The sequence below is a fragment of the Alosa alosa genome, chromosome 4 (assembly GCF_017589495.1).
Source record: "Alosa alosa isolate M-15738 ecotype Scorff River chromosome 4, AALO_Geno_1.1, whole genome shotgun sequence".
Classification (NCBI taxonomy): domain Eukaryota; kingdom Metazoa; phylum Chordata; class Actinopteri; order Clupeiformes; family Clupeidae; genus Alosa; species Alosa alosa.
The window spans coordinates 36449456-36473516 of NC_063192.1; the positions used below are offsets into that span (position 1 = coordinate 36449456).

Below are 24061 nucleotides of genomic sequence, written 5' to 3' on the forward strand. Positions count from 1 at the left end.
GTCCTCGCAGCTGTAGTTTACAGACAGAAAACTCGCTGTTATCTAAGGCGTTGTGTAATTTGGAATTTTCACTGTTATTAAACTGACTTTAAGGGACTGTATAAGGCAAGTACAGTCCACTCAAAGCTAAGGTGTAGCCTGCGTGTGCGTGTCGACATGATTTGAATTTCCTTGACGTTTGAAAGGGGAGACCACAGTTTGCATCTCCATACAAACAAACATGTTCGCAAAAGCTGTAATACTACTGCCTGTCAGAAGTTATCTCAGGACAGCAAATAGTGTCTCCGTGAGGCATTTGTATTGCACTCACCTGAAATCTTCAAGCGTAAGGGTAAGCAAGCAACTCTCATATTTTCTATTGCACCTCTAAATGCGTCATTGTTTTTATTTTTAATTGTTCAATCATTAGATAGTTTCAATTAGAGGCTTTCAGGCTAAATTATTTGAACTATCCTAGGTATTGTATGATGGGGAGTGCCCGGTATGCGTGAAAGAGATACATTTTCTGCAGTTCCTGCAGAAGAATCGACCAAACAAAGTAGACTTTGTGGATATATCTCTTCAAGATTACGATGGAGCCCACTATGGTGGGATCAGCTACGACAAGGCAATGGAGGAAATGCATGTGATCGATGAAAATGATCAGGTATGAGGCGTCTGCTACCTTGTAACCTGTCTAAACTAGGCTACACATACTGACTGCACTAACACGTTAGCTGCAATCACGTTCCAACTTAGGAAGTTTAGTTTAGAAATGCGCCAAACTGCCCATACAGAAAAATAATATATTCACATATATGCAGCTTGAACATATTCCAGTATAAGCACATCTATAAATAAATATATTTACATCTATGTGAAATACATATATTCCCATGTATGTATCAATATATTTCAAAATATAAGTAAATATTCAATATTGGCCACTTTCTTATATTTTATGCATATAATTATATATATTTAAATATATGGCAGTAAGAAGCATGATCACATGACCCTTGATGAAGATTCTGATCACATGATCCATATATTTCAGACATATATTTCTCTAATATAGTTCATATTCTACTATGGTTTGATATTTTCCGCATTGATCATTAAATATTTCACTATTGTGTTTACTTAAAATGAACCATAGTATCAGTATAAAGAGGAAGAAACACACAACACTTCTGTTATCTTTTATTCTATTTTATTGAAAATCTGTTTTTGTTATGGAACCTCAGTTCTGTCACTTTGGCATTTATTGCCTGGCCCAGCAATCTGGAGTGAGTGTCTGGCCTGGGAACTGCTTCAGGGTGGCCTCTGAATAAGACAGAACATATACAAATAGAACATGCAAAATATTAGTGACACAAATACAGATGCTAAAGTGCAGAAACACTGTTGTGTTATCACGATAATTGGAGATAAATACAAAGTGAGTTGGAGAGAAAGACATACAAATAAAATAAACTTACCAATTATCGTCTTAGTCCTCTCAGGGTCCAGGCATTCCCTCTAAGTGCCTCCTAAAAAATAGCACAATCAATTAGGACCTCAAATAGTTACAGTTTACTAACACAGAAAAGATCTATGATGGTGAGGCGAAAATGGGAAGCAGTCGACACAGACAGCCTAACACTTTTAAATGATAAAACACAACTAATATATCATATACACAGAAGAGAGAAGCACACAGATACACACTGAAAGGAAAAGTTAGATTCATCCTCAAATTTTTACTAAACTTGTACAACCAAGAAGCTGCTATTTCATTAAAGTTAAACGTGTACATTTTATTGTAAAAGTTCACATCTGTATGGAATTACTCTACAAACCTTGTTGAATAAAAGCCTTCAGACTCACAACCTCCTCTTGGAGAGCCATTATCGCCACCTCTTCTGTAGGTGGTTGTCAGTTCTTGGTTATCTCCCACAGCTCACACTCATAGAGAGCTCTACCAGCCTTCTCTGAAACCTGCAAGTGAACAGAATATACAGCATGAATGAGAGTGGCGTTGGTAAAGGGTATACTCGCGTAATATGTAATGTCCTGGGATATTCCCACTCATGAAGTGTCTCCCATGTGAGACTGCTATCTGAGACTGTAGGGAAGCTGTACCAACCATCATAGAAAGATATGGTTGGAAAGGTATATTTTCAGTTTACTTTGTGTCCCCAGAAGCTTGAAGCTAATTTCTTGTCATTCAAAAGATCAAAACTACTCAAACAAATGTATAAATTCTCAGAAACAAAAGGTTATGTTCTGCATTCGAAAATAGACCTTTAACAAAAAAGTTAAAAAAAAAAGTAAACATTAATTTTTGATTACCTTTGGTCTATGTAATGATGAAGCATCAACATTTGTCAGTGAAGCATGCTATGGGTTGGGCTTGGGTCGTCTTGGTCTCAGGTCTTCTGGTCCATCCTCCGGTGTCCTTGATGTAGCTTTCGAGTGTTGCCTCTCTAAAATGTAAAAAAAAGGGGTGTCAGTGCTCAAATGCACTACATGACCATACATGGTCCTTTTCAATACAATTCAACTTTTACATTTCCATAATTTAGCATGGGTGTGAATGGTTTTGCAAGAATGTCAGTGCACAAAGCATGACAAAGTAGTTTGATAGTGCACAAAAACAAAACGCATTACTTGCAATACCATTTCCATGAAATTAAGCACAGTACTTGTGTCTTCAATTTCTACTCGTCCACTCTAATACTCTCCAGCACATAACGTTCCCACATTACATCCTATCTAAAAAAAAAAAAAGCTAATGTTAGCTCTAAGTGTTGTCCATGATGCAACAATAGCAGCTAGCTAGCTAAACCACAGTGCATAGAATGTCTACACCTTAGGCTAGTAATGTTAACCGTTCCATTCTCTGTCTTGCATGACAAATCATAAGTTAGCTTCTATACAGTATGCCTATCAATCTACATGCCAGAGGCAAATATACTACCAAATATGGCCGGGAGACAGGTCAAATTGGTATTTCACTCTGTCATTACAAGTCGTTTTCATTAATTGTCCAAACGTTTCTCAGTGAATTTATTTTTCAAACCCCTTTCAGGTGTAAAAAAATAAAGCTGGCTAATTTATGCTAACGTTAATGTTAGCATACAGAAAGTAGCAAAGGTTAGCTTCCAGCTTCCACCAATAATACCATTTTTAATTCGGACATTACCTTCTGCAAATGTTATATGAAAGCAATTTAGCATACAATGAAGATCTACTTACCAGCAATTTTGACCACCATGGCCTCGAAAACTGGCCAACTACCTCTTGGCTGCCTTCTTCCCCTCCACCACATAGTTTCTAGCAAGATGTTGATCGCATAACGTTACAGAGCCGGTGAAAAAGTCTTCCTCATTAACGTTTACTAATGCAGTCAGTCGGCAAAATGCTGGTTTTGCCCTCATACTCCCCGCCAATCCACTTAACTAGAGCAAACGTTTTACATTTGGACTAGTAGTAGCTGTTAGTTATGCTTATGTAGTGAAAAAGCTGCAAACAAACATTTTAACCGTTATTCCAACGACCTTAGAGTACGTTGGTAGTGACGTATTTTGAAGTTGAAGGTAGCCTTTTTTGTAAACCCCACCCATCACTGCCTGTTTGCAAATAAGTTAATTGAATATATTCACCATATATGTTCATGTAAGATATCCACATATATGTTACATTGCTGGGTCCCACATATACTTGCATATATACATTCTTGTACTATATATGTATTAAATATATTGTAGCCATCTATTTAAATATAAACTGGATGTAGCTGCATATATGTGAATATATTTTTTCCCTTGATTTTTCTGTATGGGTGTATATTGGTGGTAATTGTGAATAGAGGGATTTGTGAGGAACATATTGTAACAAACTGCAAAGTTGTCTCAGAATGGTTTTTATTGAACCAACGCACTTAATCACAGGAACACCATTACACAGGTAACACAAGGGAGGTCAATCAAACAAGCACGATACACAAACAGGGTAGTCACATACAATACACAGGGTAAACACATGAGGTACAACATAAAGAAAGACTACACAAGCTAACACATACATGACCAGGGGCGCCTTAATACCACCTGAGGCCCCTGGGATATATGTTTTAAGCCCCCAACCGCAAAAATTAATTATGATTAAATGATACCCGGCCCGTGATCTGACCCGCCTATTTAACGTGCGCTTTTGGTTAATATAGACTATAACATGCAGTGTAGCCTATCATTATTGAGCCTATGTAAAACATTTACATAAACAGGAACAGAAAGCCCTCCTTAATCACGTTAGCCTACCCCTGACATCGCTTATCAAGAAGGCAAGCCTACTGCACGAAAACAAGCGTTGAACTCTTACAACACTGGCTGGTTAAGTTAAAAGATGCGTTAGGCTACACATATGGACGTTTCAAGCTTTTCAGAAGTGCATGTGTTTGTCGTGTCGGGGTGTTCCCGAGGAGGTTTTTTGAAATTCTGTCCACTTAACACACCATTTTAACGCAGCTTGGGAGGGACATAAATACTTTTAGCCTACAGAACAAGCAGCTGGCTCATGTGACGTGAACATTGGCTACCTTATGCATTATCACTATACTACCCTATATCTCACGTTAACAATGGAGAAAACATAACATAGGCTATTATTTGTGCGAATGGGTTAGCACAAACTTAGCTTTTGGTGAAGGGAGATGCTGATAACTAATTCATTTCTTTGCGCAACAGCCCATGTTCTGCGTTCACTCCAGTGAGACAAGTGAAATTTGCCAGGCTATTTGCTACGATATTTACCTGCTATGCCTTCTGTTTTCATGGACAGTTACAGGAATCCACGTCATTCGTTTATCGTTGCTTCAATCCAACCCACGTTTGTAAGTTTGTCATTCAGTTTCAGCCTCTCCTCTAGCTCCTCTACACACCCGTTGGAATGTATTAAGTTTTGTTACATTTTGTTACACTTTAGAAGAGAAGACAAAGGGGGCCTCTGCATGGATGTCATTGTAGAGCAGTGCGATGTGCTCAATTAGGCTAGCTCCAGAGTAGGCTAATGACTGACGCCGCGAATACGGACACAGACGTTTATTATTATTGATTATCATTATTATTATTAGGAGGCCCCTCATTGGTCGAGGCCCCTGGGCTGAAGCCCAGGTAAGCCCCTGCATTAAGGCGCCAGTGTACATGACAAGGTAAACGCAATTACTCGCACTAAAACCAACATCAACATTACACACAAATACACTGCACAGCACTATGGGAGCTCACATTCATAACCAGCTAGGCTCAGTTCACTACAATATTTAGTAATTTTCTTTTTGAAGAAATTATTCCCCTGGACTGTGCGCTAGAATGTTGTGATGCGCGAGCACGCCCCTGTTGTGTTTTGAAGATGTACATGCCCATCCAAACGTGCAGTTGTGACAACACTTGGTTGTGAAACATGGCATCTGTTAACGTGACTTCTTCTGTTCAGATACTGTATGAAGTTCACAGAAATATTCTCTTTATATATTGTAGCCTACAGTCGTAGGCTATAGTAGGGTAGCCTACTAATAGTATGTCATAAAATACTATGATTCCTATAATGTCTGTTGTATTCCTATAAAAAACAGGACTACTTTAATATTTTCTTCCAAAATACAATACGATTCCTTTAGTTCTTTTTTTGTTGTTTTGGTCTGGCTTGATGTCTGTGTTGGCACACTGCACCGCAAGAGGGTTGTGGTTGGGGTTGTATAGTATATATAAGTATATACTTTTTTGATCCCGTGAGGGAAATTTGGTCTCTGCATTTAACCCAATCGGTGAATTAGTGAAACACACTCAGCACACAGTGAACACACAGTGAGGTGAAGCACACACTAATCCCGGCGCAGTGAGCTGCCTGCTTCAAGGGCGGCGCTCGGGGAGCAGTGAGGGGTTAGGTGCCTTGCTCAAGGGCACTTCAGCTGCGGCCCACTGGTCGGGGCTCGAACCGGCAACCCTCTGGTTACAGGACCCTCTGAAGTGCTAACCAGTAGGCCACGGCTGCCCCACAACACCACTCCTACAACACCAACTGAGCATAAATCTCGACCAGTAGGGTTTTTAGACACTACTGTATAAGAAATTCCAGAGTGCTAACCAGTGGGCCACGGCGTTGTGGAGTGTCCATTAAGACATTGAAAACAAATGCAACTGAGTGAACGTGAAGGAGGAAACTTATAAAACATGTTCACCTTTCACATTCACTGTTCACATTTTTTTTTTTCTAAAATGCCGCTTTTGAAATTGTATACAAAAATATGGTAATATTTCTGGTGAAGTTTCTTATTAGATATATAGATACTTTATTGATCCCCAAGGGGAAATTCAAGATTAAATTGAATAAAGATTCAATATTAAATTGAACTTATGCACGGAAGGCTCTAAGCCAGCTCATTCATATCCACTGGAGCCAGGTGTGTTGCTATTGTTAATGTAATAACTGATTAAAAAAATAGTGCAGATTAATCGATTCCGTATAACCTTTGACCCCGAGCTGTTCTAGTCAGTAACCATTAGACTGTAAAATGAAGGAGAGAACAAAATGTGCTGCCTACATGTAGATCATTGATTGGAGCATTTACTTTTAAAAAACAGCCTGATGATGTTGATAAAAATAAAGTGTTGATTAAAATAAAGTTCTCTGCAATATCTGCAGCAAGGAATTTGCATATCACCGGAGTTTGTCAACTCTAAAGTCGCACATCAATGCAAAGAAATAGTGTTGACATTGAGGGGCGTGTTCATTTATTTTCATTGTGTCCCCTTAGGTTATATCTGTGGCCTGAAATGCCTTGTATGTGAAAAAAAAAAACTTCTTTCCAAAGCACTTTTGAATTTATTTCCTCAGCATATTAGGTCATATAGATTATTATGGCCATTATTTGAACAGTGAAAATAATAATAAAATAGTTTTTAAACTTTATTGTCACTAATGCTGATTATTTAATGATTCATTTGAATTTAAATATTTAAAATACTTTCACAGCAAAAATTATATATGCGATTAATTTAGATTAATTAATCACAAAGTATGTAATTAACTTGATTACATTTTTTAATTGATTGACCGCCCTAGTTAAAATCTTTATTATTGGGCAAACAAGATATTCAGTATCGGAGTGAAGATGTAAGGAGCAGATTATAACAGAAGATGCCGTTACAACACAGCTGACGCTCCACCGGACATAAATGAGCTGTCTGACGAGCATCCCGTGCACAATAATAATCAGTAATCTCACTGCTGGCCTGAGTGTGTGTGGTTGGTTATATAGCCTTCCGTGCACAATAATAATCAGTAATCTCACTGCTGGCCTGAGTGTGTGTGGTTGGTTATATAGCCTTCCGTGCACAATAATAATCAGTAATCTCACTGCTGGCCTGAGTGTGTGTGGTTGGTTATATAGCATTCCGTGCACAATAATAATCAGTAATCTCACTGCTGGCCTGAGTGTGTGTGGTTGGTTATATAGCATTCCGTGCACAATAGTTGGTTGGTTATTTGTGTAGCCTACGTGAAATTTCCCCTAATGCTCATCCCAGTAAAGTACCATTGCCTCTGCGATCTGAAAATATCTACTCTAAAATGTTATCTTTTGTATGTCTTTGTCCAACGCCACTTGACATCAATAAACATTACATTGACATTAAATTCAACATTCTATAGTAAAGTCATATGGCTGTAATAAAAACAAGTAGAATTAACAGAATAACAATAATAACCGTAAACATATAAACCACGACTCTGTAAACATAAACCACGACTCTGTAAAGTAAAAGAATTAGTTAGAAGCATAAACATAAACAATATAAACCACGACTCTGTATTGACTATACTGTAGAATAGTCTACTATTGAAATGCATGTTCTCAGACTAGTCTACTATTGACTATGCTATAGACTAGTCTACTATTGAAATGCATGTTCTCATGTTCTCAGACTAGTCTACTACTGACAAGCATGTTCTCAGACTAGTCTAGTATTGCAATGCATGGTCTCAGACTAGTCTACTATTGCAATGCATCTTCTCAGACTAGTCTACTATAGACTAGTCTACTGTTGAAAAGCATGTTCTCAGGTGATGAGGTGTCCAGTTGGGTCCTGAATGATGCTCTGTGTGTCCAGGTCCACGTAGGCGTGCCGGCCTTCAGTGTGATGTACACCGCTGTGGGGCTGGGCTGGGTGGGGCGCCTTATATCGTGGCCTTACATCCGGCCCCTGATGGACAAAGCCTACGCCGTCTTCGCCAAAAACCGCCTCCGCTGGACCGGCCGGGAGGAGTGCACTACGGGACGCTGCGTGAAGAAGAACAATTGAGGGAGAAAAGAATGCGATGCCGAGGAAGAGGAAGTCCAATCGGTTATTTTGGGGTGTGAAGAGAGGCCTCCGTCTGAACTGGGCTTTGCCACATGTGCCAGAGCCTAAACAGCTCAAGACCAATTTGTTTTGCGGCTTGAGTTCTGGACCATTTTGCACTACATTTACTAAGCTGAGCAGTGAAAACAGAGGCCGCCATCGTCGTGTTTGGATCATGAGAGTGGATACCGTGTGCCCATTGGTTGTTGAGGGCACACCTAGGCATAGCTAGAAAAGCAAAGGACACAAATAATCTTTCGGTGACATCCAGAGAGGAAGCAGCATGTGATAAGAATGTGCACATGGTGTACCCAGCAGCCTAGCATACTCATAGCAATGGCCCTGGTGTTTACTAAACAGGAGCCAGCAATGGCCAGTAAATCTCCCCGCTCACTGGCATAAACCGCTCAACCTCATGCTGCTGCTAGAGTGGCTGCCAAGTTATTTATTTTATTCAGTACATAAGTATAAATATATATATAAGTATACTTACAAGAGTATAAGTATAATATAAGTAAGTATACCTATATTATACTTATATATGCTTATTTATTTTATTCAGTACATCACTGTCAGGTTTCCTCCACGACTCTCAGAAGCAAAATGTGTACATATTTCTGTAGCACTGGTTATTTATTTGATCCAGTCTCTGGTAAATAAACATGACGTCAGTACTGTCCTGCTCAACGTGTGAGAATTCAGAGTGCTGTTTCTCTTATTTTAGAACACATGACCTTCCATGCTGGCCAGAGAAAGTGACCTACAGGAAGGAATGTGGGGGTGGAGCGCCTGATTGGGTCATTAGAGTGCAACTTTGGGTGGGACTGCTCTGGGGCTAGCCAATCAGACAGCTGTCTTGGAAGAGGGAGGAGGGAGATTAAGTATCACAACACAAGCTTGTGTGTGCCGATACAGCAGAAAACTCTCAGGGCAATAACACAGACATGTTCTGTTAGCATCTGAGCCACAAACGTGTCTCCGTCTGCAGAAAGAAGGAGATAGAGGAGTGAGCTTCAGGTAAATACCTGCATGATCCATCTGTTTGGTTATCACTATTTTAAGGGCTGTGGCCTTCTCAAGGTGAACTGGGTTTTGCCAGGCTTTGACCTTCCCTTCCTTCATAATGTAGCAAGTAAGTGAAGCAATGGGACTGATCATTCTTTATCTGCTAGAGGGTTAAGCAATGGGACTGATCATTCTTAATCTGAGGGTTAAGTGTGAGTCCATTTATAGAAGCACCTGATTATCTATTAAGCTTTTTAACATGGCAGGAAGACCAGTGGAAAGGTTAGGTATGGCATGGTATTGGAAAGGTTAGGCATGGTATGGAATGCCAATGTTATGGGGCATACATCGGAGCAGCACGGGCTATATTTGACAGTTATTTCAATGGTGATATAATTTGTATATAAAGCCGAAAGTATAAGTATATTTTATATATAAAGTAATATAAATGAATAATTATCATAATAGATTGATGTGGACAGTGCAGTATAGCATTATCAGTGCAGTATAGCATTATTGCTTGTATTACAGCATATAGCGGTTTATTAAGATTAAAGGTCCAGTATGTAGGAAATAATGGAAAATAAATGGTAACCATTCCAAAAATGATCACCATATTGTCAGAGAGTAAGGAAACACGATGAATTGAAGTAATGGCTTATTTGACAACATTACTATAACCTGTAAAACCCATGAAAAAATGAGTTACGGGGCGGAATCTCTTGGAATTTTCATTTGTTTTGAACGATTAATTCTAGAATAGCGTATTATAATGGGCTGGCGAGTCCTCCTATTTGTGTTGCCAAATTAGCAAAGGCCAACTGTCAACTTGCTGTCAGTTGTAGTCATGAAGTCAGTTGTAGGCAGGCAAATTTCCAAAATTAAAACAAGAAACAAATTAAGTGGACATCGGAGGAGCTTGCTGATATGGCGGCGTCTTCGTCAAACGAAGAATATCAAGTCTGACGCAGAGCTGGCCATATTTCTCCACGACAAGTAGCCTAGGCTAAACTTCATCTGCATCGCTAACTTCAGCTAAATATGTTACGTTGGTTAGAGAGGTATTTTTTGTTTTCACTGTTTCCATAATGTGTAGCTGGGTCATGGTTGGAGAAACGTTAAAGCAGCTGCAGGTCTAACGTTATTAGCTAAGTGTTAATTAGGCCTACATCTGGCAACCCAGAAGAGGCTCGCGTCTGGTAGTCTTGAGAACGTTCACCAGTGTTTTGATTTTGGCCTACAGAACGTTCGGTAACAATCCTACAAATCGCTCCTTTAAGTGTAGTGTTGTCCAATACCTGATCTGATCAAAGGTAGGGCAAGAGAAAAGGTCTTCAGCCTGCCTCTCAAACAATAACAAAACACTGTGTGGAGGTCTTCAGCCTGCCTCTCAAAGGTGAACTGCACTGACAGGTGAAACTGGCAGGAGTTATCTATGGAGGCTCTGACAGGTGAACGACCGTCATGCCTTTGCCTGCCATGTGTTGTGTGTTTATAAATACATCGTGTAGATAGTAAAACTCAATTGAGACTGACTGAGCCTGCTGTGCCTGTAAGTGTTAAACAAAACAGTACTATACTGTAGCCACTAGGGGTGTTAAACAAAACAGTACTATACTGTAGCCACTGACGTGTAGATCTATGGTGTAGGGGTGTTAAACAAAACACTACTATACTGTAGCCACTGACGTGTAGATCTATGGTGTAGGGGTGACAAAGGATACACCTTCACAAAATCACATTTTATGTTGCAGCTGGTGACAAGTTAGATTTTTTTAAACTGCTCCTAAAAGTTTGCAAACTTTCTAGATAACCAAGTACACTTATGTTTTTATGAAGAATATTTACACTCCAATGCTTTATACTCCAATAGACACTGTGTTTATTGATGACTGGAAGGCATAGCCCTCTATGATGTGTTTCATGGATCTGCCATCAGAGGGTAAAATACTGTATTATTGTTGCCCAGCCCATCTGCTTAAACCATTTACAAAACGTCTTAAGTTGATATCGTACTCTGAGCAAATGATCAGACAAATGCACGCAAAATTATTTATGAGACAAATATTTCAACATTCCAAAATGTTACCATATTTGTGTTTTGAAGGGAACCGGTGATACTGGCACCTAAGCCAATCCAGACACAGGTCAGAGGTCCCGTGAGGTCGCATTTGCTTGTGGCCGGCCGCTTCCGTTCCCCAATGGGTCGCTACCTCAGTGCAAACTTTGTGACTTATCTAGGAGAGAAGAGGCTAAGATGTTACACTAAGATAAGGTACTGTCCGCCTAGACCATTTCCTGATCCATGTTTGATGTGAGGTTAAATTGTCCATCATTTTGAGTCAAACATTTATAAAATACTGAAACTTAAAGAGCCTCACTGGGTCACGTTAATAACTGTGGCCTCTTAAAGAGCCTCACTGGGCCATGTTAATATTCCACTTCCCACCTTTCAGCACTCTGAGAAGAACCTGTCTGAAAAGTGTGAGGGCTAAACAGAAGCACTTGAACTCAGGATCCAGTGGTCAGTTTGCAGACATAGGAAGGAAGGTGACCCATGAGACCACCCTGTGCTCACAGGCTGTGCGACTGTACTCCACCTCCAGCAGGAATGTATTCAAATCAGAGCCTCCCATTGGCATCCACCAGGAGGAGAAGCCTTCCTCTCTCCAGCTAAGTGTGCTGGGTTTGCGTCTCGGAGAGTCCTTTCAGCGTCTGTCCAAACATATCAATTTCTATTTCAAGAGCAAAGACCTGTCCGTAGCATCAAGTCTTGGGAATAGTGGTTTGGTTTACACCTTCCACGAACCTCAGCGAAGACAACAGAGGCATTCCCATAGTCCGAGGGCAGGCAAGGACAGGACACCACTGGAGGGAAAGAGAAGTAGTCTGAGGCCAGTGGCAGCTCTACACAGCACAGCCGAGCGTCATGAGGACCAGACACCCTCCAGACTGGCCACAGCAGAGCGTCATGAGGACCAGACACCCTCCAGACTGGCCACAGGGCTGCAGCTATTTCATATCAGTTCGCTCGCTACCAGGTTTGGGGAGAGTTACAACTACGTTGCGAATCACATTAACTCTGTTTTCTCTACAAGTCCAGCACGAGATCTTCATGCCAAGACAGCGGTGGATGGATCACGGTTTAGCACAGTGAGACATGGTAGACGGAGAAAAACCCTTAAAGTCACCACCGATGTCAGCCAGCCATCAGTGAATGACGTTGTTTCAATCAGTGCCCATAAGGACAATGCCAAGACTACTGAAGTGTCCAGCTCTTGTGCCCATAAGGACGATGCCAAGACTAATGAAGTGCCCGGCTCTTGGGAGGAGGGGTACCTCCACTTTGCTCACCACATTAACCGTTACTTTGGAGCCAAAGTTACAGACTCTGTATCCGTTAGCACGACACAGCAGAACAGCAGGTACGACACGGAACCCAAGCAGACTAGTCCGTCAGCACAGCCCACATCGCCTGGCCTCTTTCACCTCAGCAACATAACAACAAGCTTTGGTGCAAACCATGCACACATGGCCAGTCACATAAACCACTATTTCAAAGGCCAGCCGGGCTTCGAGGATGACCTAGACGGAGATTACGTGAACCAAACGGTGTTGACCGTAAGCAGTGGTCAACAGGAGAAGCCATCTTCCTTCATGCACTACCTGCTGCACTCCACTGCAGCTATCCCAGATCTGATAGGCAGCTATTTGGGAGTGGGCTCCAAGAACCAGGGGGCTCAGGCGCCCACCGGAGACGTGCCGACAGCAACCAGGTCAGCCAGGTCGGAAAGACTGGTGAGTCGTCATTAACCACAGCAGAGGGCGGCAGTGACTAAATCACAAATCAATCTAACAACGCCTTTTGCTCAATATCTTTGATTCTAATGACTGATTTCCCAATGCATGCTGGGTTTGGTGATGGTCATAGTGAATGATTTCCCAATGCATGCTGGGTTTGGTGATGGTCATAGTGAATGATTTCCCAATGCATGCTGGGCTTGGTGATGGTCATGTTACCCCGCTGCTCATCCAGCTACACTGGCTACCTATGGCGGCCCGCATCAAATTCAAGTCTCTAACGCTTGCCTACAAAGTAGTCTCCGGTTCTGCTCCCACCTACTTGAATGCCCTCATACAGACTTACACTACCTCCAGACCGCTCGGCTCCTCTGACGAGCGACGTCTAGCTCTACCACCCGGTGCGCTCAAGCCAATCCAAACTTTTCTCATCTGTTGTTCCTCGTTGGTGGAACACACTGCCAGTTCCTACAAGGGCAGGGACATCCTTTTCCACTTTCAAAAAACTCCTGAAGACCCAGCTCTTTAGAGAACATCTACTCTCATAGCAACACTTACAACAAGTCTTACTGATCCTAGCACTCACCAGCCGTTTTAAACTGACAAGTAACTGTTAAAATACAGCACTCACCCGACGACTTATTCTTACTGTACTCTAATGTGTTTTTTAAACTGTCCTAAAATTGTGAGAATTGTTCTAAAACTTACTGTTTACCATGTTGTTAGTCGCTTTGGTTAAAAAAGCGTCAGCCAAATGTAAAATGTAATGTAATGTCATAGTGAATGATTTCCCAATGCATGCTGGGCTTGGTGATGGTCATAGTGAATGACTGATTTCCCAATGCATGCTGGGCTTGGTGATGGTCATAGTGAATGACTGATTTCCCAATGCATGCTGGGTTTGGTGATGGTCATAGTGAATGATTTCCCAATGCATGCTGGGCTTGGTGATGGTCATAGTGAATGACTGGAGATGTAAGGAACAGTGAAAAGAACATTAAAGTTGTTGGACTCCGATGAGAGATTTTAAGTTTTGAAGAACACAGTCTGCTAAAGTAATAGTTCACAGTATGGTAATGTGTAAGTTATTTCTATTTTGCATGCTTGATACAAGGACCGATCAGGACAGATCTTCCAGCAAAAGGGCAGAATAAACCCCTTAAAACCTGCAGAGACAAAGTCCACCCTTTCTTGTCAAAGAAAGGGAGATGCGGTATTATGGAATAATAGTGTAAGGAATGCTTTTATTTTGTAGTAACTGGAGGTGATGTCAGTTCCGGGGTTAGCGGGAGTTCTGTTCATGCACACTGGCCAGCTGATGCTGTACCGAGTTGATAAATAAAGACAGACTCCGAATACAGTAGGCTACGTCGTTTTACGAACCTCTTTATAAGAATAATGACAAGATTAAGGTAGGCTATAGCCTAAGCCAGCTGTTAAAGGGTCAGTGACAGATAAAGGTTGGTAAGATGAGAAAATTAAAAATATCTTTAAACCTTTAAAACAAAACATGCCTGGGGTTTGCTAAAGTGTATACTTTGTATTTCTGTTGTATTCATATTATTTAATATGACGTGTATGCTATTGTTTAACAAAAGATAGAACTAACTGTTAAATTGTCAAATGGTGTAACCACAAAAATGACAAATATCTGATATTTCACACCTCCTAGAGTTCATGCAATTGCTCTCATGAAATTATTAGTTTATTTTGTAATATCCTATGAGAATATGTTTTATTATATTTATTTCTAATTTTAAATTATATGGGTTTTTCATTGTACTGAGCAAGACGATATGCTGTAAACATCTTGTTTTCTGTCTATTCTTTGACCATTTGAGTAAAAATGGTTTAAACAACCATTATTACAGTAAAGTAGAGTATTAAATCATTATCCATATTATTTTTTTGTACATTATTAGTATTTTAGACAAAATACTGGTTACACCAATTGACCATAAAACGTTTATAGCAATAGGACAAGAAATTGACACAGAAAATGGGCATCAAGGTAAACTGAATTGGATATTTTGATATGTATTTATGTCATTCATCATATTCCATATCAAATATCATTTCATAACATCAATGAAGAAACTTGTGTTCTATTTGATTTCAATTCAGTTCAATACAATTTCAGTCTATACCCCTTATTTTCAAAGAGAGTGAGATAATGGGCCCTATTTTCGCAATGCAAAACCTGGCGCAAAGCGTATTATTATTGTGATGCAAAGTTTTTTCATATCTTACACTTCACTTTTATTAAATAATGCGCCCAGGGGTGTGGCAATTACCGACATAAGGTGTGGTCTGGCACATGATCTAAAAATCGCTATCTTATACCGTCTAAAAAGCATTATGCCACTGACCAAGAAAAGCCTGGTCTATAGGGAAAGGCGCATATGAAACACGTCACTGTCACGAGATGTACAGTAAGCAGCAATTCCTCTGCAGAATAAATGTCCTTAGGTTATTTATTCAGTCATTCGAACATTATAGGGGGAAGTTTTGCTTTTTTCAGGCTATGTTTTGCTGGTAACCCATTGTCAGTCAATATTGAAAGTAATTAACTGTGTATAACTGTTTTGTCGTTGACTATGACACCACAGTGAAGTTAGTTTCACTTTGCCTATATGTTCAATTAATAGACAAGTGCAGATGTGTGTAGCCTATACTCTACTCGGTTTTAGTAAAGAATTTCTTAGTGGAATACCTGTTCCATACAGTCTTGCGTACAAGCAGATTCCTTCAAATACACCGCTGTTTGAAGTTGCCCTGCATGCTGTTAAAGGGAATGACAGATGTCCTCCTCATTGGTTTAAAGTAGGGCTGAAACGATTCATCGAGTTACTCGAAATTATACTCAAAAACCCTGCCTCGAAGCCTCGTTAAATTTCTATGACGCGCACTATACGCGCAGGGATCTGATTGTTCCACACGGACCGTTGTTCAGGAAGCACACCACTAGCGCGTGAATCGTACATTCTGAATTTAGCTGGCGGGATGGTGGAGTCAAGATATCCATAAATGGCAGAGAATGTCTAAAGTTTTGGGATCATTACATACTCAAAAAGGAAAAGAACAAGCATCTGAACCTAAATATCCACTCCATGCTGTTTCACCAAGCGTCAATAAAGTAGGCTAGGCTATTTATCAATCTATCTAGCCTATCTATCATCTATCTACGTAGCCTATAGCCTACATTGATGTTGGCTGATTTTAATCACATACTGTATTTGTAGCGATGTCATGATAGCTTGTTTAGCTTTGATGTTTTTAAGTAAGTAAACTTATTCACGTTCAATTGCAAGACAGTATGCCTAAAAAAGAACCCCTCACACACATGCATGCACCCTCATCTTTCCTCACGCACCGCACGCGTGCACACACACACACACAGGTTGCTAGGTTACCATAGCAAATAGGCTCACCCCAGAAATGATTTTTTAGTAGCCTAATGGTAAAATTATTTGTTAGTAGCCTAATGGTAAATGCTGCAGGTGTAGAAATCTACATAAAACAGATATTTATGTTGATGTCAGGTCTAGATTACAGCATGAAACTTGTTGTAGGCTACACATTAACACATTAAATTTCTTTCCCTCTTCTCCCTCCCAGCACTTCACAACATAGTATGGGCAGCTTTGTTCGCCCAGCTAAGTCATGCACAAGAGGCTGCAATTTTAAAGAGAGCATTTTGAACATTATTTAATTGATGGCACTGACACTTAAAAACACTAAATGGGTAAATTGCAATAAATGGGCTTAGTTTTGTAGCCTAATGTTGGAGTTAGAATGAATATCTCTGTGCCAATTGTTTGATCATTTTACAGCCATGTCATTTTCGTTATGCATTATGTGTTTTGGTTGTTTAAAAATGCAAAAAAAAATGTATCCGATTAATCGATCGATAAAGTGCTAGATTAATCTATTACAAATAGAATCGATAGCTGCAGCCCTAGTTTAAAGGATGTTAAGCCCAAAACACACCCATGACTGATTAAGAAACATAAGAGCCACCTTTTTGCGCCAGGCACCTGACGTTTGATAACAAAACCACCCCGAATGTGGACTGGACAAACCCCTAAATGTATTTACGCTATTTGCTAGTGACCATGCATTTTATATTGCTAAATTAGGGCCCAAAGTGTGTGTGAGAGAGAATAAGAGTGAGTGAAAGAGTGGGTATGATAATTTCTTAACAACCAACCAACAGCAGGATCTGCGTTCACATGCACTCTGTGGAGAGACAAGTATTTCTTGCTTGTAAGTGGCATCCATTGGGGGACAAGAGGCACATTTTATATATAGTAAATGTATTTATATTATTTATTTATAATTTGAACATACTGTTTACATACATCATAATAAAATATTAAAAAAGAATTATGGAAGTTTAAATTTAAAATGAAAAGCTTTGACATTTCAAAAATCGCTTAAATTGCAATCTAATTAAACCCTTTTAAAGCTATTGTTCATGCTAAACAGTTAGTCACTATTTAAATTATAAAAATAATATAATTAGCACCTAAAATTACATACTCTTGGCCCTGAATCTGATCAAACTGGTCTCAAACAGAAAAGAGTCAAATGGTGTAACCAGTTACACCATTTGACATTTCTATTTAAAAGCAAAATTTGCAGGAATTATTATGGACAACGATGTACACACTTCACCTTTATGTGAATATTCAAACACAGTTTTTACATTAAATTGAGTATTGTATGATTATTTTGATTTATCCACATTTTTAAAAGGTCATACCATTTGACATGTAACCTAAGCTTGCCTGGCCATGGCCTAAAAACACTATTATGTTACTTTAAGAGAGTTGCTAACCTTGACTCGTAGCAGTTAGGGTCTTGAAGGGTCCTTCTCCATGACATGGTCCTTCTCTGACATAATACATACAAAATTGCTCCTTAAATGGTGGTTACACCACTTGACATTGTAAGTGGTTGATGTGACAGACACGATTCCCCATATTAATTCAAACATTCAGAACAATGGGGTTTCATTACTTGTATTAAATATAGAAAAGTTCTTGTGCAAGATCATGCCAGATTATTTTAGAAGGGATTTTGGAGAGAATTTCAAGTGTAATTATTTGGTTCATGTTTTTGTGGTTACACCGTGTTGACAATTTTACCCAAATTCAGTTAATACTCTTTCAAAATTAAATAAATCCAAAACTTTAAGATTAAAGCATTTTTTTGATGAAAATGATATTTGAAAATAATTTGTCAAATTATTTTCAAATTTTAACAATTTTAAATGTATGTAACCCATATGTACACAAAAAAATGAGCGTCACATCATTGACCTTAAAAACTCTGTTAAAAATAAATAAAATGTAACCACCACAGACAGGTAATCGTTATAAGGCCAACCACAAACTGTCAAATGAATATAAGATCATGAATCGCTTGCTGGATCATGTGATCAGTGAGCGTGTGAAATGAGGTGTCGAAAATGTTACACTCAACAAGGGGAAGTTATTAACATGCACGCTTGCCTATCGGCAATGTATATGAAAACAACTTGCAACTTATAGGACCCAACAGCAGTCACTTTGTGGGAGAAAGAGAATGATCGCTGAAATATACGCCAGTGATTTTCCGACGTAAAAAAGGCAATGGACAACAGACAGACGTCACAATCAAAGATGGCAACATTATGGACAACATAACGACTCCGTGGCATCCGTCTCAACAGCATGGGCAGCGGTGCGAGCTTGTGTAGCAGTAGCCTGGTGTGATGGATGCAGCGTTGACTTGTCCGTTTGTAACATTTCACTCGTAACTCCGATATTTGTCATGTAGGTTTTGGGCCAGGATCAAGCAGAGGAGATGACAAAGGTCCTCTTAGCGAACCTGAGGAGCGCCACTGCATCAGCTTCCGTCATTGCTTGCGCAGAGGAGCTGAACAGACATCTTATAGCACACCCAGCATGCAAGGCAATGGTGTGGCAGGTAATTCATCTGAATGCACCGTTTTAGTCATGTGACCTACACATGCTGCAATATCTTCTGTGTTTGTGTGCTGATAAAGCTTAATGGTTTTGAAGGAAAAGCTGCCGTTGCAGCTGTTGAAATATCGACGGAACTACACTGGAGATGTAAAGCTTCAGAGAGCCCTTAGGGAAACCATGGCTCTGATTGGTTACCTGGACCCAGTCAGAGGGCGGGGCGTGAGGATGCTCTCCATTGATGGAGGCGGCACAAGGTACAGCTGACTTTATTTTGTGCATGTAAAGGTTAACAAACAAAAAGTGAGAGCATGAGTCACAAACTAGTTATGAGACATTTGAGTTACTTGTATCAGTCAATCTTATACACTTCAGCCTAGAGAGTTATGACTGTTAGACTCTTCTGTGGGTAAACGTCTTCATTGTAATTTCTAGGGGAGTTGTTCCGCTTGAAGTGCTGAAGGTGATAGAGGCCCAGACAGGCAGGCGAATACACGAGCTTTTTGACTACATCTGTGGAGTAAGCACAGGTAGGTGATACAGTCTGTTATCTAAGACATTAAGGAATATTAAAGAATAAAGAGAATGATAATTAAAGTTGTGATATTGTAGCCTAGAGTTGCAAAGTTATGTATGAGCTCTAGTTTAGCTAGTGTCCCATGCTGGCCACCGTCTGTGTTAATTATGGGTTCTAGTTTAGCTACTGTAGTGTCCCATGCTGGCCACCGTCTGTGTTAATTATGGGTTCTAGTTTAGCTAGTGTCCCATGATGGCCACCTGTCCTCCCGCCAGGCGCTGTGCTGGCATTTATGATCGGTCTGGGGCGCTTCTCTCTGGACGACTGTGAGGAGATGTACAGGCGCTTTGGATCGGACGTTTTCAAACAGAACCCCCTGGTTGGAACAGTAAAGATGGGCTGGAGTCACTCGTACTACAGCACCGAGACCTGGGAGACTTTACTAAAGTGAGTCAAAGCACAACAGACATGTAGCCTACGAGTCCTGGGAGTCATTACTGAAGTGAGTCATTACTGAAGTGAGACAAAACACACAACAGACATGCAGTCTAATGAGCTGTACTTTACGTGCTGTGATGTCAGGTTAGTCTGACCGTGCTGTTGCTCCACAGGGAGAAGATGGGTGAGAGGGTTCTGATTAAAACTGCTAGGAGTGAGATCTGTCCCAAAGTAAGTATTTTGTATATTTGTAATCCACACTGTGCCACTTGAGTAGACTAACAGTAGCCAAAAGGATGCACTAGAGGGTGCTCTACCTCCATGAATTGTTATTACAGTGCATGAAAATGCACTGTACTGTTCTTCCTAGGCAACTTCTTATTATTATTCCACTTACCACTTTATCCGTACGCAATTTCTCTTGAACAGTTTAACTTAGAAACTTCGTTCAAACTTTGTAACGTCGGTCTTCAAACAGATCGGGTGGCTATGTCTTTTCAACTTTGAAACTTTTATACTTTTTAAACTATTAAAGAAAAACTTTTTAAAAATCCCCATAGACTTAACATTGCCGATTATGACATCATAATACGGCCATTAAGCAATTAGAATCCTATGGCAGGTGTTCAGGCCACCTGCAGCCTCAGGCTTTAAGCATACAATCTGGGTCAATTAAGACTACACATCCTATTCAACTGTTTCCTCTGCCCAAAACTGTTTCAAAATAAAAGTCCTCACTACAATAATCCACTGTTAAACAATGTAACCCATTAAACTACTGAACTTTTTACCTTCAACTTTTAAACAGTCTACTTTTAAACTATCTATTAAACTAGCTGTCTATCAACAACTTTTAAACTATCTACTGTCTATCAACAACTTTTAAACTATCTACATTCAGCTTTTAAACAGTCTACTTTTAAACTATCAACTTTTATTAAGCTATGCAACCACCATGTCTATCCTAGCATGACCGTAGTAACCATCTCTGTATTATCTGTTTTAACTATACATGATATTTTACATCACAACTTAAGCATTTTAATGCACTGGTAATTCCTTGGAATTGCATTTCTAGTTGTTTTTCTTGCTCTTTCTTCCATCAGTGAAGTCTATCAGAGAGCATGCTGGGAGCTGGTATCTTGTGTGTCATTTTCTGCTCTTGGGTCAACAGGTGTCTGCCGTGAGTGCAGTGGTGAACTGGGGGACCAGCCCCAAGGCCTTCATCTTCAGGAATTATAACCACGCTCCAGGGCGCCTCAGCCGATATCCAGGGGGCTCGGCGTACAAGCTGTGGGAGGCCGTGCGGGCCTCTTCTGCGGCCCCCGGCTACTTCCGGGAGTTCCCCCTACACAGCGATATCCATCAGGTGAGCGTTACAGTACAATGTGGTTGGAGGTTATTATTTGTGCTGTTTGAGGTGTAGTTTCTTACGGGAAAAGACCCTTTTCAATTTGTTGCACATCTAAGGAGAATACTATTGTCGGAACTTTATCTATCTATCTATCTATCTATCTATCTCTCTCTCTCTCTCTCTCTCTCTCTCTCTCTCTCTTGAATTTTGAACAGGATGGAGGTCTGATCCAGAACAACCCGTGTGCGCTGGCAGTGCATGAGTGCAGACTGCTCTGGCCTACTCAGCCCTTCCAGTGCGTGCTGTCGCTGGGGACCGGCCGCTACGACAACACCCAGAGAGGGCCAGCAACATCCACCAGCCTCCGCGCCAAGCTCAGCCACCTGATCTACAGCGCCACAGACACAGAGGGTGAGTCCACCAGAAGCACATGCTACGCTAGGCTAGTATGGGAGTGCATGCTACGCTAGGCTAGTATGGGAGCCTGACGCCACGCCTAGGGCTAGTATGGGAGCCACACCTACTTAAGGTGGAGGTATGGGGAGGCAAGACCTTCACGCTAGGTGGAGGTATGCGGGGCTGCAGCGCCACGCCAGGCTAGTATGGGGAGCCAAGACGCCACGCCAGGTGGAGGTATGGGGGCGCACACTCACGCCAGGGCTAGAATGGGGGGCAAGACGCCACGCCTAGGTGGAGGTATGGGGCTGACGCCACGCCTAGGCTAGTATGGGAGCACACGCTAGGCTAGTACAGGAGTGCCCGCTACGCTAGGTGGAGATATGGGAGCACATGCTACGATAGGCTAGTACGGGAGCGCATGCTACGCTAGGTGGAGGTATGGGAGCGGAGCGCACGCTACGCTAGGTGGAGGTATTGGAGCTGACGCTACGCTAGGTGGAGGTATGGGAGCGCACGCTACGCTAGGTGGAGGTATGGGAGCGCACGCTACATTAGGTGGAGGTATTGGAGCTCACGCTACGCTAGGCTAGTATGGGAGCGCACGCTATGCTAGGTGGAGGTATGGGAGGTGCATTCATTTATTGATTCACTCTCCACCTCAAGCGGGTGTGTGGTGAGCATTCTGGTGCATAATGGCTGCCATGCTACACATTGGTTGTGGTTAGTGAGGTTCCCCCTCACTACAAAGCACTTAAATAGCGCTTTATAAATGCAATGTGTTGTTGCTCTTCAGTCCATTTAATGTTTTATGAAACTGGAGTAATTCACATCCTGTTTGTCTGGATGTAAACAGTTTATGTTTTGGCTGCAGTAAAATTTGACAAATAACAAATAAACAATGATAAACAAACAAATTCCTATTTTGTGTCAGGTGTTCATACTCTCCTGGATGACCTGCTGGAGGAGAATGTTTACTTCCGGTTCAACCCCATGCTGAGCGCAGAGGTGTCCCTGGACGAGAGCCGCGTGGAGGTGCTGGACCAGCTGAAGTCGGACACTCTTCTGTATCTGGAGCGGAACAAGCTGAAGCTGGATCTGCTGTGCATGGTGCTGCGGGCGGAGCGCAGCACACTGTCCAAGAGCAAAGACTGGCTCAGTGAGAGGGCGTGGGAGCTGCGCCACCGCTGGGTCTGAACTGACCCCCCCACACACACACACACACACACACCCGCTCTGGAATGAAAGGTCAAATGATCTAGTTCTGGAAGACACAAGATTTCATGACTGAAATGGTGTGATGGCCACGGAGTTGGCAATCAGAGGTGATTATTAAAGAATGGAGGACTTTGTCCTTGAGATGTATTTTACATTCAAGCAATGAATGAAACCAATGCAAATGAGTCTTCATTCGAGTTGGAATGACAGTCTTGAAGGGTAAGATGCATAGCAGTAAAGAATCATTTGAAGCACTTTAACAGACTTGGAGACCAGGCACAAAGCTGTGGGCACAAACAAAATATATCAGTTTTATAATATTTGCACTGAAAGATACATAGATAGACAGATAGAAAAATAGAAACTCTTGTCTCATTAGAGTAACTATGTTTGTGTGTAGCCCTTGTTTCTTGGCTTCTTTCTATCATTTTAAAGGAAACTGGCAGTAGACACACACACACACACACACACACACACTAAAGGGCTTACATAAGAGATTTTATGAAACAGGTGCTGTATTCTGGTAAAGTCCAAAACAATGCTAGTGTAATATATTGTGGAAAAAATGCACTTAACGCCAAAGTTATCTACCCACTGTCACTTATCAGGGGTGTAATCTGAGTACTTGAAGCAATACAATGCAGTCATAATGTTGTGCCAACTACTTGCATATATATGTGTTATATTTACAGGTATATTTATGTATTTAACACTTATTATGTATAAGACACTTATTTATACCTTACATTTTCTTATATGCAATAAAGATATTTTCTCAGGACACTACATTGTCAGCCAATGTTTTGACATGGTATGATTAGGCTGCTGCTCAGTTGCTGGTGAATAATATCTCAGCATTATTATGCAGGGCACCGCCGTTGGACAGATGTAAAATAACAATAATGAACGCATGGCAAAGTGGCTTAAGGTTTCTGGACGTCCCATCATTGGATTCTGCCCTCGGGCCCCCCACCTCTGCGTCCATTCAGAGTGGCCGTGC

General features: G+C 41.0%; 1 protein-coding gene and 1 long non-coding RNA gene across 4 annotated transcripts; one reads left to right on the plus strand and one right to left on the minus strand.

The window, feature by feature from the left end:
* The first annotated feature begins 40 nt into the window (after window positions 1–40).
* On the plus strand, window positions 41–23844 carry LOC125293070 (calcium-independent phospholipase A2-gamma-like). Of its 3 annotated transcripts, none has more exons than XM_048240707.1 (13): window positions 41–331; window positions 458–646; window positions 8133–9380; window positions 11476–11643; window positions 11825–13166; window positions 18993–19142; window positions 19238–19395; window positions 19574–19668; window positions 19931–20102; window positions 20267–20324; window positions 21268–21462; window positions 21663–21858; window positions 22778–23844. In XM_048240707.1, exons 4-13 carry the CDS (start codon window positions 11570–11572, stop codon window positions 23038–23040), a joined length of 2703 nt encoding a protein of 900 aa, XP_048096664.1. In that variant the 5' UTR covers window positions 41–331; window positions 458–646; window positions 8133–9380; window positions 11476–11569; the 3' UTR covers window positions 23041–23844. The 3 variants fall into 3 exon arrangements, with proteins under 3 accessions (XP_048096664.1, XP_048096665.1, XP_048096666.1); XM_048240708.1 differs by having other exon boundaries at window positions 512–646; XM_048240709.1 differs by lacking the exons at window positions 41–331; window positions 458–646; window positions 8133–9380 and adding an exon at window positions 10644–11310.
* On the minus strand, window positions 1181–3301 carry LOC125293072. The gene is made up of 5 exons (XR_007193318.1): window positions 3220–3301; window positions 2314–2447; window positions 1821–1959; window positions 1461–1511; window positions 1181–1305 (listed from the first exon to the last, which is right to left on the minus strand). It is a non-coding gene; the product is annotated as an uncharacterized LOC125293072 (long non-coding RNA).
* Window positions 23845–24061: the final 217 nt, after the last annotated feature.